Source organism: Terrapene carolina, unplaced genomic scaffold, assembly GCF_002925995.2.
Source record: "Terrapene carolina triunguis isolate 2854851 unplaced genomic scaffold, T_m_triunguis-2.0 Scaffold139, whole genome shotgun sequence".
Classification (NCBI taxonomy): Eukaryota; Metazoa; Chordata; order Testudines; family Emydidae; genus Terrapene; species Terrapene triunguis.
This window is the reverse complement of record NW_020664490.1, coordinates 8,293,803-8,314,165: the sequence shown is the minus strand read 5'-3', so window position 1 is coordinate 8,314,165 and position 20,363 is coordinate 8,293,803. Positions and strand designations below refer to the sequence as shown.

Below are 20,363 nucleotides of genomic sequence, written 5' to 3'. Positions count from 1 at the left end.
TTGGTGGCCCATCTAAATGCCCCCTCTGCATTCCCTTCCCATCCCTGCCAAAGATATTACTATGACCATATTTGGAATCTGTTCAGATATATGGGTCTGGAAAAGTCTCCTTGTAGCCAGTGCCTTGCCAAGCATTTTAAATGATGACAGGATAGAATACTGGGCATATTTGTTGATGGTCTGTTGCAAAATGTATGATATGCAATGTACAACATCTTTAAATGTTCCTACTTTTAACTTTGGCTTGAGAATATTTTAGGTAAACACTTTTCCTTTGGAATCAAAAAAAGGTTTTGTGTGGTCTGAATGATCTCTTTGAATTTTAAATTTAGAAGATTTTCTCTGTGGCTATGAGAACATTGTGCCATTACGTTTACTTTCATATTAAAAAGATCCAGCTCCTCTTACCTGAGACACTGAATTCAATTACAGAGTAATACAGAAAAAATATGCAACAGGAAAGCCAGATCAGAAGGATCTCAGTGAAAACCTGGCAGCTACTCAGGGACTTGCACACATGATAATAGAATGCAACAAACTTTTTGAGGTGAGTGGAAGACTCAGTATTATTCATGGAGACCACAGCACATAGTAGAGCAGCCTTTGAAATATTTACAATTTAGACTTACATTTCCTCTCTCATTTTAGCTTAGAGAGCAATGGTTCCTAACTTACTTATAAGCTTGTTCCATCTGAAGTTTATTTCTCATTTCTTTTTGACCGTCTCCTTCTACTTTTCAGAGATGCAGATATTAGCAACATTGGTTTATTATCCTTGGGAAGTTTGCAGCCCAAAATTCTGGGTTAACAAATTTTACTTTAAATGTTAAAACAACAGATTTTACTATAATTAGTTATATGTTTTAGTATCTTACTTTTAAAAAAATCCAAAAGGGAGCTTACATACTTTGTTCTGTATGTAGTGTAACAAAGCTGTAGTTGCCTAGGACTACACAGTAATTACTGAACTATATGAACTGGCACTTGCCATTTCAGGGATAGAACTTGTATCCTCCTGCTCCAAAAGTACATGCTAGTCTTTTTTGAGCTAAAGGAGAATCTCTATTAGCACTAAAGGGTCTTTGACATACAGTTGAACAGTCTGATTCCATCCAGTAGAGAGCTGTGGCTATTTCATTATCATATCTTGATATCTCATGATTAACAGTAGGCAAAGATAACTGTGGGTATCTGCTTTCATAGATTCATTGTGCTTGTGTGCAGGATAATACATCATGCTAGAGAATGCTTCTCTTAAAGGGCAGTTCTCAAAATAAGCCTCTACCTCTAAGTTTTACCTGCTTTCTTTGGAGCAGGTCCCCCATGAGATGGCAACCCAATCTCGGAACTCCTATGTGGAGGCTGAAGTGCATTGTCCAACAGTGGAGGAACTAGGAAAGCAAATGGATGAAGAAGGAGGAAATTACCAAATGTACCTTGAAAGTCTGATGCAGAACCTTCAGAAAGAAGCAAAAGAGAAATTCAAAGGATGGATCACCTGTTCTAGCATAGAGAACACAGACCTCGCTTACAAAAAGGTAATTTCAAGAGATGTGGAAGAAGTAAAAAACAAAACAAATTAAAAAAAAATCGAATCTACCCATTTCTACCCATAGGGCCCATTGGTTCATTACATGGCTGAATAAATGCCTTTACTATTTTTTAAGTCTTCTACAGGCAGGTAAACAATATTCTTTGCGGGGGGGAATCCTGTTAAAACTTCCTATATAAATAAATAGTTAATAGAAATGTAACATGGCAGTGATCTATGTATGATATTCCTGGAAATGGGCACACAGAAACCGTAGTAAGATCTCAAACTAACAGGCAGAGGAAGTGATAAAGCAAACCATGAAGAGATAGAGAGAAGAAAAGAGGAAAAATAGATTGTATTATTTGAGTGAGTTGTTTGAGAAGGGGATGGCCTTCTGCTTCTCCTGCAAACAGGTCACTGGAACATAGTAGAGAAAGTTTTCTAAAGCTTGAGGAGATTTGGAAGGTGGGGGCGGGGGGCACGGAAAACTTTGTTAATGTAGATACCGTATAGCTTCCTGCCTGTTCTACCAGGGTAGTCCTGCACAGTTGTGAAAATGTTAGATCTATGATTTTAGGATAATTTTGTCACCACTCTATTCAGATGGAGGCTTTCCCCATTACAACAAGGGGGAAGTTAATATTAACAAAGGGGAAGGAATGCAAGCCAAAATAGAGAAAAACAGGTTAAAGAATATTTAGATAAGATAGACATATTCAAGTTAGCAGGACCTGATGAAATTCATTATAGGACACTTCAGAAACGAGCTGAAACAATCTTGGAATCATTAGCAATTATCTTTGAGAACTCCTGGGGGGTAAAGTCCCAAAAGACTTGAGAAGGGTAAACATAGTACCTGTCTCTAAAAGGGGGAACAAAGAGAACCCGAAGAATTATAGACCAGTCAGCCTAACAATCAGTTTGTATGCACCCTAAGGAAAATAGGGTTATCAGGAATAGCCAGCATGGATTTGTCAAGAACAAATCATACCAAACCAACTTCATTTCCTTCTTTGACAGGGTTACCGGCCTAGTGCATTGGGGGGAAGCATGACATAGTATATCTTGATTTTAGTGAGGCTTTTGATGCAGTCCCACGTGATGTTCTCATAAGCAAACTAGGGAAATGTGGTCTAGCTGAAATTACTATAAGGTGGGTGCACAATGGGTTGAAAGACTGTACTCAGAGTAGTTAACAACAGTTTGCTGTCAGACTGGGAGGGCGTATCCTACCGAGGTCAGTCCTAGGTCTAGTACTATTTAGTAGTTTCATTAATGACTTGGATAGTGGAGTGGAGAGTATGCTTTTAAAATTTGCAGATGACACCAAGCTGGGAGGGGTTGCAAGAACTTTTGGAGGACAGAATTAGAATTCAAGATTACCTTGACAAATAGGAGAATTGGTCTGAAATCAACAAAATAAAATTCAGTAAAGACAAATGCACAACTACAAAATGGGGAATGACTGACTAGGTGGTAGCACTGCTGAAAAGGGCCTGGGGTTATAGAAGATCACAAATTCAATATAAATCAACAATGTGATGCAGCTTCAAAAAAGGTTAATATCATTCTGAGCTATATTAAAATGAGTGTTGTATGTAAGACACGGAAGGTAATTGTCCCACTCTACTTGGCACTGGTGAGGCCTCATCTGGAGTACTGTGTCCGATACTGGGTACCACGCTTTAGGAAGTATGTCAACGAATTGGAGAGAATCCTGAGGAGAGCAACCAAAATGATAAATAGTTGAAAAAACCTGACCTATGAGGAAAAGTTAAAAGAGTGCATGTTTAGCTGTGCTGTTAAGGGCTGTTATAAAAAGGACTGTGATCAATTGTTCTCCATCTCCACTGAAGGTAGAAAAAGAAGTAATGGGCTTAATCTGCAGTGAGAGAGATTTAGGTTAGATATTAGGAAAACCTTTCTAAATATAAGGATAGTTAAGCTTTGGAATAGGCTTCCAAGGGAAATTGTGGAATCTGCATCATTGGAGGTTTTTAAAACAGGTTGGATAAACACCTGTCAGGGATGGTCTAGGTTTATTTGATCCTGCCACAGCACGGGGGCTATCCCTTCCATCCCTACCTTTCTATGATCTTGGACTTTCTGTGGTTTTCTCCCCACTATGGTGCTGTATCAAGTAACAGAACCCAAGGGCTAGTGAGCAGAATTTTTGCTATAAAAGCTATTTTCCTACTTTTGGGGCCCTAGAAAGAGGAACCTTTATCCATCCAGACACTAGAATGAGTCACCATGTCAATTACTCTTGAAAACTGTGGTTAATGCAACTCCACTGATTAGCCAAAAGGGTTAATCCTCTGTACACAGCATCACCTCAGATTGCCCAAGTGTTTCAGATTGAACATGGGACTCTTTCAGGGCAATCAGAGTTTCGGGTGCTGGGCCAAGAAATCAGTCTTATTCTAATCATAATGTATATCACCTACCCTTTCTTCAGTCCCTCTTACCAGCTATTTTTCAAACATTCTATGACCTCTTCAGGGAAAATCCCACGTTCTACTTAATATCTTTGAGGTATCAGGGGATAGCCGTGTTAGTCTGTATCCACAAAAACAACAAGGAGTCCGGTGGCACCTTAAAGACTAACAGATTTATTTGGGCATAAGCTTTCGTGGGTAAAAAAACTCATTTCTTCAGATGCATGGAGTGAAAGTTACAGATGCAGGCATTATATAATGACACACAGGGCCGGCTCCAAGTTTTTTGCCACCCCAAGCAAAAATATTTTCCTACGCCCCCCCGGTCCCGCCCCAACTCCGCCCCTTCCCCACCCCATTCCAACCCCTTCCCCAAATCCCCGGCCCCACCTCCTCCCCCGAGCGCGACGCATTTCCCCTCCTACCCCGCCCTCCCAGGCTTGCCTGGGAGGGATGGGGCAGAAGCAGAGTGGCGGCGTGCTCGGGGGAGGAGACGGAGGCGAGCTGGGGGGGGGAGTGGTTCCTCTGCCCCCCCCCAGGGTTACTTCCTGCAGCCTTCCCCGCACCCCCCACTGCCGCAGCTCACCTCCGCTCCGCCTGCTCCCCTGAGACTGCTGCCGCCACTCTGCTTCTCCCCCCTCCCTCCCAGGCTTGCCGCAAAACAGCTGATTCGCGCGGCAAACCTGGGAGGGAGGGGGGAGAAGTGGAGCGGCGGCGCGCTCAGGGGAGCAGGCGGCAGTGGAGCGGAGGTGAGCTGGGGGGGAGCGGTTCCTCTGCCCCCCCACCCCCCAGGGTTACTTCCTGCAGCCCTCCCCGCGCCCCCCACCGCCGCAGCTCACCTCCGCCCAGGGCCGGCTCCCGGCTTTTTGCGCCCCAAGCAAAAAAAATAATTAATAAAAAAGGAGCCGGAGTGTCGCTCCTTGGAAAGTGCCGCCCCAAGCACATGCTTGGAGCGCTGGTGCCTATAGCCGGCCCTGATGACACATGAAGAGAAGGGAGTACCTCACAAGTGAAGTGAACCAGTGTTCACAGGGCCAATTCAATCAGGGTGGATGTAGTCCACTCCCAATAATAGATAAGGAGGTGTCAATTCCAGGAGAAGCAAAGCTGCTTTTGTAATGAGCCAGCCACTCTCAGTCCCTATTCAAGCCCAAATTAATGGTGTTAAATTTGCAAATGCATTTTAGTTCTGCTGTTTCTCTTTGAAGTCTGTTTCTGAAGTTTTTTGTTCAAGAATAGTAACTTTTAAATCTGTTATAGAATGTCCAGGGAGATTGAAGTGTTCACCTATTGGCTTTTGTATGTTACCATTCCTGAGATCCGATTTGTGTCCATTTATTCTTTTACGTAGGGACTGTCTGGTTTGGCCAATGTACATGGCAGAGGGGCATTGCTGGTACATGATGGCATATATAACATAAGTAGACATGCAGGTGAATGAGCCCTTGATGGTGTGGCTGATGTGGTTGGGTCCTCTGATGGTGTCTATAAGTGAGGACTGGCCTGCCTGTCTCTTTGTGAGCCCTTGGGAGGCAGGCCAGTCCTCGCTTACAGACAACCGGATTCCTTGTTGTTTTTGAGGTAGGAACTTTGGGCCAAATTGGCATCTCAGTCCCACCAATATAAATAGAGCAATGCCAGTGCCATTGAAGGATCTAATCCAGATTTACATTGGTGCGAGAACAGAATTTAACCTACTGTCTCATTTTTCTAAGTGTCAGCACATGTATATTTCTATATAAACAAATAATATTGAACATGCCTGTAAATATAAATGCTGTGCAACTTCATCTTAAACTTGAGCTCTGAGTCCTCGCCAGAAATTCTTTAATCATTCCACACCGAGAACATATTCATAGTTCCAGCATTTCCATTTTTTCTTTATTGTTTACTCAAGGTTGGGGATGGCAACCCACTCAGGCTTTGGAAAGCTTCAGTGGAAGTTGAAGCACCCCCATCAGTTGTACTGAATCGAGTTGTAAGAGAACGTCACCTTTGGGATGAGGACTTCTTGCAATGGAAGGTCGTAGAAACTCTGGATAAGCAAACAGAAATCTACCAGTATGTATTGAACAGCATGGCACCCCATCCTGGCAGAGACTTTGTAGTTCTAAGGTAAACTTTCTAAAGGCAACCTTCTAGCCTCTTACTTCTCCACCAGGAGTTTCTGCTATTAGAAAGATCTGGTCTTATATAGCTTTCTCCTTAACATTTATACACTAAGTATACTATGTCATCTACATATAGGCTGTAATATTTTATTTCTCAAAGTGAATTTAAAACTATGCACTTAGAGCATACTGATCTGTTCCTCAATGACATTTGAGCAACAGTCTTGCAAAACCCATGTATCAGAACATAAATATTATTCATTCCTTAGGACAGATGCCTGATAATAGCTGCTCTCAAAATAATGCAGATATAACCCAACTGTTTTTTTCTCCTGCTTTTGCCATGCTGTTTGGAAAATGGTGGATCTCTCATTTTGCTTGAGTTTGACGAGCCAGCTGTTTAGTAGAAAAAAATGCTAATACATTTAAGTTAAGGTTACTAGATAACATTTAAAGTTGGAACATTTGTAGACCAAGAAATGCTACCATTTTTTTTAAAAAGCTAAATATTTAAAAGTATGGACATGAACTATCAATGGAAGGTAGATCCATATTCATATATCCTCCATGTTCATGCAGTGTCTCAAATAAATGTGTATGTGTAAATTAGCTCATTGGACATTCCAAAAACAGCCTTAACTCTGCTCACACACAACCTATAAACAAGAAACCCTCTTAAATGCACCTGCCCCTTTGAAACCTTAATGGTTGGTTCTTGGCCTACCCATCAGGGCAAAAAACTGGAATGGTGTGTAGAAAGATTTCAGCTACAGAAGAGCTGTCCCTAACTCAGCCATCAGCTGTTGAATGTTTCCTTCTGATTGATTGTGTGCATTATTGTTCTGGGCCTCTGCTTTCTCTTATTGGAATGATATGCCACTGAAATGATATGCAGTTTTGACAAAGGAAATGATCCAGCAAATCAGAATTGCATTAGGGAGAAAAATGATGTAAGGTAATAGAAGAGCCCAATGAAATATAATTATATCAATATATCCCTTTTATTGTTAACTTTTGTATTCTGTCAGAGAATAACAACTTGCAGACATTATTGGTATAAAGGAAAGCACTACTGGAATTCCTAAGAGAAGTTTAAAAATACTTTCTGTAATTTCTTTCTGATCAGAAAATATTAGACCTTACATTACACATTTTCCTTTGCCTGCCCAAGATTTACTGACTGGGCTAAATTCCTCCCTGGTATAACTCTATGAACTTCATTTCATTTACACCAGAGATTAATTTGGCCCACTATGGCATTCCCTCCTTGCCCCAAGAAGATTGTGTAGCAGCAGTCAGTGAGGTTTTTAACCACCTTTATTCTGGGTCATATTATTTTCCTTTCAGTTCACCATACGTCACAGTGTTTTATGTTCCTGAAAAACCCACAGTGCAGTCACATTCATCAAACAAAATCTTGAGAACAAGTTTTCATTCTCATCATTAACCTAGCCAGGATGGCTCAGCAACACCACTGTATATCACTGAATGAAATATATGTATCATAAAAGGGAATCCTGGCTGGTTTATGATGCGCTGAAAACAGGTAGGAGAGACCAAGCAGTAGGCTTGTTGTTTACATCCTTTGATTTGTGTTGAGGCTGGAGCTATGTTAACCAATCAGATTGCCTGTCCTAATTAATGCACCTTGATTGGCAGCAACTGAGTTCAGTGAAATTATTAACCTCTAGAGAAGTGAGTTATTCACTTTACAGGACCGCTAACTTCCATCTCACCTTCAAAATGTTCGTTTTATACTTTTTAAATTCAGGGCTATCATTGAAAGGTATCAAAATGTTTCTAAAAATGATAATTGGGATATGTGGAAGAATGCATATGTCTGACTTTACATTTTGGAATGAATGTGAGCCTTAGAGGGGGGAAATATTGATATACAGTACTTTGCACTTATATAATACCTTTCATCAGAGGATCTCAAAAGGCTCAACATTAATTGATCCTCACAAGTGCTGTAGTGCAATCTCTTTATTGTGGAAGTGCAGAATTTTTTTTACATAAGTGCACTCAATACCAAAACAATGGAAAATTTTAGAGCCTACAAGTCCACTCAGTCCTACTTCTTGTTCAGCCAATCGCTAAGACAAACAAGTTTGTTTACATTTAGGGGAAATCATGCTGCCTGCACCTTATTTACAATGTCACCTGAAAGTGAGAACAGGCATTTGCATGGCACTGTTGTAGCCGGCATTGCAAGGTATTTACATGCCAGATATGCTAAACATTCGTATGTCCCTTCATGCTTCAATTTGTAGGCGTTAAAGTTTTACATTGTTTTGGTTTTGAGTTCAGTTATGTAACACACAAAAAATTCTACATTTGTATGGTGCACTTTCACAATGAAGAAATTGCACTACAGTACTTGTATGATGTGAATTGAAAAATAATATTTCTTTTGTTTATCTTATTTACAGTGCAAATATTTGTAATAAAAAATAATAAGTGAGCAGTGAACACTTTGTATTCTGTGTTGTAATTGAAATTAATATATTTGAATGTGTAGAAAAACATCCAAAAATATTTATAATAAATTTAAATGGGTATTCTATTATTGATCAATCGCGACTATTTTTAATCCCACGATAAATTGCAATTATTTTTTTTTAATTGTTTGACAGTCCTACTTAAAACCATGAATCTGTGAATCAATCAAACTTTCGGAGTCTAGCTCTTGCTTTCTGCACTGCTCAGAGCTTTCGTTCTTTCTCTAAACGTGATACTTTCTTTCTTAAATGTCTTGTGACAGGACATGGAGGACAGATTTGCCAAAGGGAGTGTGCACACTAGTGGCCGTCTCTGTGGAACATGAAGAAGCTCCTCTGATAGGAGGTGTACGAGCAATTGTGATGGATTCTCAGTATTTAATAGAGCCTTGTGGCTCAGGAAAATCCAGGCTGACGCATGTCTGTAGAATTGATCTGAAGTAAGTACCTGCAGAGAGCAAATCAGTGACATCCCCTCAGTAAACCAAAAATCTCTAAGCTTAGATCATCAGGATTAGCCAAGAAAGGGCAGTTGTGCGTTCCTAGTAGTAATACAAGAGCTGCACTATTTCCTGTATGCAGTCAGTGTCAGTAGTTTATAGGGATTTAATGCATTTTCTGAAATAATGTTACTTTTAAAAGATGAATGAAGCAAGATAAGAACTAAAGTGCTGTTCTCGTCCAAAAAATGACTGAAAATGGCACCTTCTTCCTGAACTGGTCTGCTCTTGGTGCATATTCAGGGTCATAGCTGCTCACATTAGTGACAAAAATATGGCTTTACTTCTGTTTACTCCTGTTAGACCTGCAGCGTCAACACAGCTAAGACAGTGAGAGACAGATTCTGTTTCTTAGTATGATTCATTAGCAGCATTGTTTACTAAGTTCTACTCAGTTATGTTTATGCAAAACTACTGAAGGCCATGTGGGTTTGCACTGAGGACTTAGTTTGAAGATCATGGGGCTGCCCACGAGCAAATGGGGGCCTAACTTGGCCTGGAGAACTGTTATTGGTTATGATGTATAAAAATGAAAGAACCAGGTTGAATTTGCAGGGATGGCAGTTACAAGAAAAAAAAATTCTAAGCCTAACACAATAGAAATAATTGAAAGGCAAACAGAGAATCCCAGTATGCATTTCTGCAGAATCACATTTTATGCAGAATTGCTCTTTTAACATACCAGAAAAGTCTATGGTAGCTCCATCATATTTCAGTGTTCAATGTAGGGTTTATTTACTGCAGGTATGGTAATAATGGAGCACAAATTGTATTCTATATAGGTTCTTATACTGGGCTTATCACCATAGTATCTGAGCACATTCCAGTAGTGCATTAAGCAACGTGACTAACATCTGTCATCTATTTGTTCCCTCACGAATTGTGCGCAGTGGCATGTTTATGGTTTTGGATTATTTTTAATATATCGCGATATATTTTTAGATAAGGCAAAGTCAAAGAAATGTTGCACTTGGAATGTAAGGTGGTGAGGTTTGTGATGGTCCTTAATTCCTGGAGGAGTTCATTCCATTTCTTGGACCTGTCCCTAAGAAAGTTCTGTCTACCATACAGTCAAGCTTTACCCTTATTGTGGAGAGTTCCATATTCCCAGAGGAGCAAAGCTGTCAATGACACTCTCCATTATGGAGTTTTAGGTGATCTCTTAGATACCCTGGGCCATTGTGCATCTTGAAGATAAGGCCTGAGACCTTAATTCAATAATCCATGGGAAGCCAGTGTAAAGAGCAGAGGACAAGTTTGATGTATTCACAACAGCCAGCACTGCTGAGGGAGAGAAATGGTACCTGCCAAGCTCATCTCTCCACCCCATGGACACCACTGTACAGCTGACATTACCGTAAGAGTGAAATGTAAATTTGAATATAGCACAGGAGAGTCTTCAAAGTACACTCGTGGTGATGGCGGTGATGGCGGTGATGATGATAAAGCATATCAGGTTCTTCAACAGCACTGTGGGATTTCAGTGAGGCTGGGGTATTACATGGCAATCCCACTCCTGTGAAGCAGTTTTTCAGTAATTTTGTTTTCTTTCATTTCCTCAGAGGCCATTCCCCAGAGTGGTACAACAAAGTCTTTGGACATTTGTGTGCAGCAGAAGTTGCCAGGATCAGAAACTCATTTCAACCTCTCCTCGCTGAGGGACCAGAAACCAAAATCTGAGGAAATATTCCAGGAATGTGTGAGCCTAAAGCAGAGTATGGTAGACAGCAGAAAGACCCAGAGCAAAGGTTTGAGTAAGGTTTTAGCATTATCTGCCATAGAAGTATGACCTGATGTCTGTACAGTGGCAAAACAGGGATTTCACAGGAAGGCCTGCTCATTCCAGAGACTTCGCCCACCTATTGCCCCATCCCTTGTATGTTAATTTCAATTACTGAAGTAAACCTTTTGTTAAAAGCTTTTATCATTGTTACTTTAAAATGAGACTATTACCATTACTTGTGTGTTGCATAATTCTGATATTTAAAAGCTTCTAAGAAGCATATTTTAATTGTAAATAAACCATGTACAGTATGTATATACTTATCTATGTATATTATATATATATCTATATATGTATATGTAAAGTAATTATTTTGTATATAATTTAGTGCTTTCTAGGAGAAATCATCTGCATCATTTTTGACCTTATATGGACCTATTCTTGTTGCTTGTTTCTCAGTGTTTCACAGCTACATAAGCTGTGTTTGTTATTATCGCAAGGCTACGTGACATAATCTGTGTGATATCTAACAGAAAAATGGATGACTGGCTGTTCTCATTTTTGTTGTGTGTGTTTGGGGTGTAAACTACAAGAAGGTACATAGAAATAGATGTAGGGAGTTTAGAAGGGATAATTGTATGTTTAAAAATAATGAACAGCAGTTCACTGTCACCAAAAAACGCTAACATGGACATTGTAACTGGTATGCACATTTTGAAGACCCTTTACAATGAGCTGTAGGAAGTTTATGACTATTCCATGATAGCTCTTGAAAACTTGCCTGTTGCCTTAAACAACTAAGTAGCTGCAGTTAGAGGACCTCACCATTTGCAGTCGTAAAGCTACTTCCTATATTAAGTCTAGAGCAGTTCAAAGGAATGTTGCAGATACTGAGGTAACCTTAACTGTTCATCTGAAGTCAAACTGGCAAGTTATTAAGGGCTCCACTCTGAAGCCTTTCTTTTAGATTTCTGGCTAAGTATGTACTTAGGGAACTGTTCTTTCCCTCTTCTGTCAAGATATTTAATTGTTAACCAAAGTCCAAAGCAGTGTTTCCACCCTAGATGGACCCAGATGTGCAGCTAAATATACTTTTTTATATATTTCACTATAGGGCTGGTCCACACTAACCCCCCACTTCGAACTAAGATACGCAACTTCAGCTACGTTAATAACGTAGCTGAAGTCGAAGTACCTTAGTTCGAACTTACCGCGGGTCCAGACGCGGCAGGCAGGCTCCCCCGTCGACTCCGCGTACTCCTCTCGCGGAGCAGGAGTACCGGCGTCGACGGCGAGCACTTCCGGGATTGATCCAGGATCGATTTATCGCATCTAGACAAGACCCTAAAAAGTAACAATTCTTGGGAAAATAGCTTTTTGGGTAAGAGCGAACATTTTCATTTTAAGCACTGCACTGATCTTAGCTATGGCACCCATTCTACTTCTGTTAACAACAATGGGAGCAGGATCAAATCTACTGGACCATTTCATTTTCAGGGACTTAACATTTTGCTAAGTGGAAGAATGCTTTAAAAATGTTTGTTAGCTATGAGACAGGGTTTTTGTTTGTTGTTTTTTTAAACTAACATAAGATCAAAAATGTAATTATATACATGAATCAGTTTAAAAAAACCACAGGTCTATTAATACAACACTCCTTCATTACTCAGATATTTGTTCACCTTGACTTTATTTATTGCTGCATTAGCCAGTTTGGTCATTCATAACCAGTGTTTTAGTTCACTTCTTTAAATGAATTCTACCTACATTTATTGTGAGTTTTAATCTATGAGATTTATCATCCTACTAGTAGCTACTGAGATTTATATCATGATTCAGTGGTGCTGGAGTAATGGCTTCACAGAGGGACTCTGCCTCTGTACTTTGAATGTGCTTAAATTACATCTTTTGTGTTGTGTTTGTTGTCAGCAATGTGCAATTATATTATTAAGAAGTATTAGAGAGAGATGAGTACTGAGATACCTTCATAAACCTCCAAATATCATAAGACAGCTATATGCCACAAAAACCAATCCTGCCATTCTGGCTTGTCATTTTCCAGTGATGGTGGTTCAGGAACATATGATTTTCCATCCTGGAGTAGATCACTGGTGAATCAAGATCAGTTTCCTACTGTCAGCCGTTATCACTACTGTAAGATTCAAGAAGGCATGCCCTCTCATAAGGCACATAGCCACCTGAGCAGTATTTTACATGGAGAAGGACATTTTTGCTGCCCCCCAACCGCTGGCACAGCCTATTCCCTGAAGCATGAGAGTTCAATGCCCTTATCGTACATGAGCTTACATAAGTGAATACAACACTGCCGGTGTACTAATCAACCCAGAATTATCCAGGCACTGCAAACAAATAATTTCTGGAAGAAAAATGTAGCAAACCAGGACGAGTTGTCTTATCCTGAGATAATCAGTTGGAGGAGTTGCCAAAAGCCCCCTATTATAATTACAAAAATGGCAGAGGACCCCTCATGGTTAGGGGGGGAACAGAAGCTTTGTAGCTGTACTTGCAGCATCTCTAAGCCATGTATCGATTAAATACATTTTCTTTTAAAATGTGTATTAAGGCACATATCTACCAGTCAGACACTACAGTATTTTGTATTAAGTGTTATGCTGCCATTTGGAATACAATATGACAACCACATTTTGAAATGTTATACTCATATTAATACCTCATATTTTTACCTCATTTTTTAGTATCAGTCATCAATTGTAGATAAGTAATGGCAGAGGTGAATAAATGTGCATACATTAAAGCTTCAGCGTTCCTTTACCTCTATGTGTTCATTTCTTCTATGCTGGGACTGGAAACAAACCTGGAGTGTGGAGCGGCTCCCTCCCTGCCAGTGCTCACACACCATGAGGGCTACAGTGATGTGAGTTTTGCTAGTGGAACGCCCAGAGGGCTTCAATACCAGTGAGTCTAACTTCTTAGGTTTCCAAGTTTCTCAGCCCTTACACAAAATTATAGTGGTTGTCCCGCCCCCTCCTCTCCTTCCCATAACTATTAACCCAGTGGTTAGAGTCCCCACCCTCCCTGATGTGGAGGATGAGTGCCCTAACCCACTGGGCTACAGCGTCATTCTTACTCTCACTGTGGGACCATGAGTATGTAATTACTTATACAAAGTTGCACAGCTCCAACAGGTGAGATTCGCCCAGGATGTGGGAGCCCTGGCTGTCAAAGCGCTAACCGCTGGGCTAAAGGTTATAAGGGGGACCCAACCACCACCACCGCCTTCTCATTTTATTGTGAGAAAGCACACAGGCCCGTAACTCCAGCAGAAGGCTGATGGGTGTGAATCCCAACCAGAGGGAAGCGCTTCCCTCCAGCCTACCGCAGGGCTCTAGATTTCACTAAGTGGCAGGGTACACAGCGCTGGTGGAGCATAAATCCCTTTAAGGGGCAGGGCTTTTGCCTCATCCCCTCACCTCCACATTTCCTGTTGGCCAGTTTAGGCAGCTCTCTGCGCAGCGTGCTGGCTTTTGTGGATCCAATTCTGAGGCGTGTAACTCTCCCCTGCAATGTAGCAGGAGCTTGGGTGCCTACACTTGGGGCTCCGTATTCCACTATGTGGCAGGGCACCTACATGTTAAGTGTTGCAACAATGAGGCTAAGTCCCCCTTGTGGATCCAGTCCGAGGAATCTTAGGCTGCATCTGTTCTTTAAAATACAATACTCCAACCTTGCAAGTAACCAAAGAGCTCCTCTTGCTCAGATGTGCTCCCTCCACCCAGCAGGGCTGTCAAAGACCTAGGGCAGGCAGGAGTGGAGCCAAGGAAAGCATTGGAAAGACAGGGCTCCATAGAAACAATGTTCCAAGCCCCACAGAGGTTGGCCTGACACAGACATCTCACCTCTCCTGCTTAAAATGCTGGATTAGGGCCCCACTCTGGCTTCCCTTTTTTCACCACCCCAGGCATGAGGGCAGCACAGTCCCTGCTTGCCCGGGCTGCAGGTTGTTGGCTGCACTCTTTGACTTCACCAAGAAACATGTGGGATTAGTTAATGTTGCTACTAATTGTTGTGCTCACACCTGCTTCCTCCCTCACTGGTTCCCTCATAAATGCCCTTGTTTTCACACGATACTGGTATAGCAAAGGTGCTAATGAGGTGACTGATGTAGAAGCATCCAGGATTAAACACTCCATGGGAACAGTTTAAAATGTCATGCAGGGAGTCATTAAGGATTTGTAGGAGTTAAAACTGTCCTGGCTCAACCTTTAGACATTTCTCACGGCAGGGCTACACTACCGCTTAAGTTGATCTAACTTACATCGCTCAGGGATGTGAAAAGGCCTGAGCGACACAACCTAAGCACTGTCCACACCAATGCTATGGCAGCATGAGACACTCTCCCGCCAACATAGCTTCCGCCTCTCACGGAGGTGGAGTAATTATGCCGATGGGAGAGCACTCTCCCGTCGGCCTAGAGCGTCGTCACCAGACCTGCTACAGCGGTGCAGCTGCATTGGTGCAGGCAGCAGCACCAATGTAGCGTTTCTAGTGTAGACCTGCCCTCAGCTTCCTTTTTATTTTAGAGCAGCTCCACACAAGGCAGGTTGATGGCCAGGACACATTCCCAGACGATGTAGTCTAGAGGTTTCCCAGGTATAAAGTTCAGGGGCTGAGGGAGGAAAAGAGGCTTAGGATGTGCTTAAGCACTTTGGCACAGCTCCTCCGAGGTACTTAGGCACTTAAATACATTTGAGGAGCTGGTCTTTGATCTTCCTGAGTTTTGGGTGAGTCCTGGAGGGGTCAGATGCCAAAGACAGCTGCAGCTTGGAACACAGGAACAGTGATGTACCTGAGATTTTTGCTAAAGGAAGTTGCCTGTGTGGTTTATTGCCACCTCTATTTAAGAAAACAGGCCTTGTGTACAATTTGTAAATAACAAATGTCATTAAGAAAATACCTGATTCTGCATTACCAATTTCTGCTCCAAGCAGGGAACCAATCTAACAAGCCCCCAAAAATCTCCTTCCTCGGTGCCACAATATGTAAAGCCTCACCATGTTATCTTCACAGCAGCAGACACCAGCCAGTGTTCATTTTTTTAAACAAAACATGAGGTTCTGCAGAAGCACAACGAAGACAATCAGAAAACCCTGCAATTGCAGACACTGCGGTGCCTTTTGCATCTTCTTCACAGCCTCTCAAAGACAAACACTGAAATACAGCTCACACAATAGTCACAAGTGACAATTTGCTATCACTTGCCTGACCCCTTGCAAGTTATGGGAGTAACGTGGCTGAATGGCCATCTATCCCTCCTCAAGCAATTCCTACTCTTTCCTTGAGCATGGTAAGAATGACTCCCTTTCCTTGCGAGACTGCATGCCAAATCAGTGTTATCAATTTTAAAAGGGGGAACCATAGACCAGTCACCCTATCAGCAGCATCTGCTCATCCCACTGGGCATGCAAAACAAGAGCTGGCTAGGTGCTTGCTTTCAGCTTTACACCGAACAAGCCTAAACAATCATACTGATACAAAATTGGGCCTTTTCCCTATATTGCTTGTGTAGTATAGGTGCAGTATGTGGATTGGACTGTCGCAGGCAATGAACCTAATTTTATACCCACTTTGCTATTCTGAAAGAAAGTTCCTAGTGAGCCGATGGGAGTTTGACCAGTGACTGCAGCGGGGGTAGAATTAGGCAACAGCTGAGCACTTTTGAAAACCCCACCACAACCTTTGACTTGGCAAATAAAGTGACTCCAGACAGTCAGAGTGTTTTTAAACACATTTGCACTGCTTCTTGGACAGATCTGAACTGTGGCGGGGGGGGGAGAGCCACTCTACATAGCTCCCCTGCTACTGACCTAGACAGCAAGACCAAGCTACAATGACCAGGGAGAGGGAGGCCCAGCAAGGGTGTCAGAAGCAAGCAGGATCAGCAGGGAGTGAGCTCTCTCTACACGAAATGGGAACGGAATGGGAGGGGAGGAGAGTACAAAGCAGACAGCACCCTGTGGTTAAGGTGTTGGAGGGATAAAAAAAAATCTCAGCTTCCCCATGCCACCCATTCATAGAGTTACCATATTTCAGGTTCCCCAAAAGGGGAGGAGAAGAGCTGGGGAGGGGGTAAAGTTGGAGGTGCTGAAGTGGGTACCTGTGGCGGGGGTTACTCACTCGAGGTGGGGGGGCACTGTCACTTCCTGTCACAGTGGCAGGGCAGGTGGCACAAGCCCAGGACACAGCACCAGCTGTCGGTCAGCGCTTCCCTATGGAACCCCCCTCCGTAGGGCTGAGAGCCTGGGCCTGGGTGGGCGGGATCCCGCAGCTGTGGCTTGCAGGGGAATGGACCAATCAGTTGTGGATGCAGGGTTGGGCCCAATCAGGAAGCAGACCAATCAGGGCTCTTTCTGAGCTGCAGCTTGTCTGGTCTACAAAAATCCTGGATATTGCCTGTTATTTGAAAAATCCACCTGGACAGAGAAAGGCAGCTCAGAAAAAGAGGCTATGTCTAGGAAAACCCGGACATATGGTAATGCTCCTCATTGAGGGCCAGAGTAAGGCAAAATAGGGCCACAGACCCACCATGACATGGGCCTCCATGTGGTCCCTCTCAACCCATTGCCTCAACCCTGCCCAACGTTATGGTTGTCAGGCGTCCGGTTTTCAACCGCAACCCCCAGTTGAAAAGGGGCCCTGGCGGCTCCAGTCAGCACCGCCTACCGGGCCGTTAAAAGCCCAGTTGGCGGGGCTGCGGGTCTAAGGCAGGCTAGTCCCTGCCTGTCTTGCCACCACGCTGCGCCCAGAAGCAGCAGGTCTGGCTCCTAGGCTGGGGGGGAGGGGGCCACGAAGCTCCACATGCAGCATGGGTCCCCTTAGAAACTCCGAGCACTAACAGAGGCCTTCCTCCCCTTCAGAGCATGGGGGGGGGGGGGGGGGCTTTTTCTCTACACAGGGGCAGATGGGGCACCAGGATAGCCCAGCGCCACTCACCTCACAGCTCGAGTGTCGCTGTTGGGTAGTTGGGCTGAGCCCACTGCACTCCCTCCCACCACCCACACAGCTCTCTGTTTGGGTAGGGTTAGTGGGGTTTCCTCACCCTGCACGATGGGGCTAGATGTTAACACACCATTGAGATGCATGGGGCAGCTCACACCTGCCCGCACTAGTGTTCAGGCTCTCTACAGACTCAGATAGACATCAAAGTCTTGCTTTACATTGCTTTACATTCCCAAGCTTCTTGCTGCAACCCTGGGGGCTAGAAACTAACTTTTTAAAAATGAAAACTGAGCTACTGCACTTATCACATTACTGCAGGGGCTGGAATGCAAGGCACAAGCCTACAGCATCTGCATATTAATTTTCTGCCTTCCTCTCCTGCCCTGCCACTTCATCAGTTCTTGCCCCTCACCCCATTCCAGCTCAGACAATTTAGTTTTCAGCTTGCCCTTCTTCCAAACCTTCCCCTTTCTCCTCCTCTTCCATGTTCCCATCCTCTGCCACCATTTCTCATCCTGACCCTTCCCCAGCATTTCATTTGCCACACCTCATGCCCCTTGCGTTAATTCTCAGACTCACACACACTTAGAAGGCTCCTACTCGCCTCCTTGCAGGGCTGGGTGGTTTCTGGTAGTGGCTTTTCTTCCCCAGTCCAGTGCCCAAATCTTCGCTGCACTCTTCAGATTTGAGAGAAGCCGCAAGCCAGCAGGGGCAGCCTCTTCCTTCACCCCTCAGGCTGGGAGAGAGGGCCCTGCTGGGAGCCAAACCAGGAGCTTCAGACCCAGCAAAAACAGCTGCACCTCAGCCAGCTGCGCCACCACAAAGAGCTTCCAGCTCATGATCAGGGGGCCGTGGAGAGTGCATGAGCTGCTCCTTGTGCTAAGGGACCAGGAGAGCATGCAGAACTTGGAGCCGCTCTGAGTAGCTGCCCTTCCCCAGCCTTCAGCTAGGCTTCATTATTGCACTGGTGTGACTCAGAAACGTACACACCAAAGTTTGGCTGGCTTGCCAAAAACTAAAAATCAGGGCCTGAAGGGACCTTTTTTTGCCAATGGGGAGGAGCTGAAAGTCGGTTTTTATATAAAACAGAATATGCCCATCTTACACTGTTAGTATGTCACCGTAACAGTATGAATATGCAAAGCCAGCCAGCCACTGGAACAATGCACAAGTCTGGGCCCCCGGACCCTCTCTGCCCTGTACTTAGGGTGACCAGATGTCCCGATTTTATAGGGACAGTCCTGATTTTGGGGGCTTTTTCTTATATAGGCTCCTATTACCCCCCACCCCCTGTCCCAATTTTTCACACTTGCTGTCTGGTCACCCCCCCTGTATTGCTTGCTGCACTATCCTCTTACTCGTTAAGGACCCCAGTTCCGCAGCTGCTCCACCTGCAATATCACTGCAGCATTGGTCCATAACCAAAGTAGAAGGTTTTTTTGTCCCTTTAGCTTGGCTTTCCGGCTTCCCTGACTCCTTAAGGATCAGCTTCCCAGGTACAGGGAAATAGAACAGTCTGGTCAGACCCCTTCCCTGGGCCACTGCCCACCAACAGCACAACTGGTCCCTGGCCAGTTCTGCTCATTACACCTAAGCTGCTGCTCCAGGTGGGAGCCAAACTTGGGCAGAGAAGAGGAAAATTTGCAGTTCCAATAGCTCCTTCCTTTTCTCCAGTAGCCACACTGCCCTTTGGCAAGCCACGTGGAGGCCTATGGGAGCTGCGGGGGCGGTGCCTGTGGGCGGGGGCAGCACGCAGAGCTCCCTGGCCGCCCCTCTGCCTTGGAGCCAGAGGGATGTGTCACCACTTCCTGGTAGCCGCCTGAGGTAAGCGCCGCCCAGAGCCTGCAGCCCTTATCCCCTTCCACACCCTTCAACCCCCCTGCCCCAGCCCTGAGCCCCAGCCCACATCCCACCCCCCTCCCACACCCTGAACCCTTCATTCCTGGCCCCACCCCTAGCTGGAGCCCTCACCCCCTCCCACACCCCAACCCTCTGCCCCAGCCTGGTGAAAGTGAGTGATGGTGGGGGCGAGCCAGCGATGGAGGGAGGGGGGAAATGGAGTGAGTGGGGAGCAGGACAAGGATGTTTGGTTTTCTGCGATTAGGAAGTTGGCAACCCTACCCATGGACCAGCAACCGGGACCTTATTCTGCTGCTCTGACTGCACCGCAGCTTCCCAGCTCAGCAGGGAGTGAGCCACTCATCTACGCTGGCCCTTATCTCACGCTCAGACTGGTGGTACCTGAGTGTCTCTACACCACATGCAATGTCCACAGCACAGCCATTGTGTTTCACAGCCCAAAGTGAGTCCCCACCTGCCCTCCCTTTCCCTGGTTTGCTCTCACTGTGAGCCACCTCCCTGTGTTTCCAAATCACATCCCAGGAAGCAGGCAGCTTGCTTAGCAACAGTGACTAGCAAAAACTGTCATGGAACCCAGAGCAACTTCCTGTTAGCGATAGCTGCTGGGGTGGAGCTGCATGCTCACCATTCTCTCTGAGATACGGAGACAAAGCCTGCTCAGGAGAGTGTGTTTGTTCTATTAATAATCTAGCTGTAGCCAGAAGGCTAAGTATGGTTG

At 44.2% G+C, this 20,363-nt stretch overlaps 1 protein-coding gene across 3 annotated transcripts in view; it reads left to right on the top strand.

Moving 5' to 3' along the window:
- LOC112103157 (stAR-related lipid transfer protein 13) overlaps window positions 1-11,964 on the top strand; it is a 208,930-nt gene extending 196,966 nt beyond the window's left edge. For all 3 annotated transcript variants that reach the window (XM_026653531.1, XM_026653530.2, XM_026653533.1), the window contains exons 10-14: window positions 433-547; window positions 1,317-1,538; window positions 5,870-6,087; window positions 8,848-9,024; window positions 10,647-11,964. In XM_026653531.1, coding sequence (XP_026509316.1) covers window positions 433-547; window positions 1,317-1,538; window positions 5,870-6,087; window positions 8,848-9,024; window positions 10,647-10,764 — 850 coding nt within the window. In that variant the 3' untranslated portion in view covers window positions 10,765-11,964. The remainder of the gene's footprint in view (window positions 1-432; window positions 548-1,316; window positions 1,539-5,869; window positions 6,088-8,847; window positions 9,025-10,646) is intronic.
- The last annotated feature ends 8,399 nt before the right edge of the window (window positions 11,965-20,363 follow it).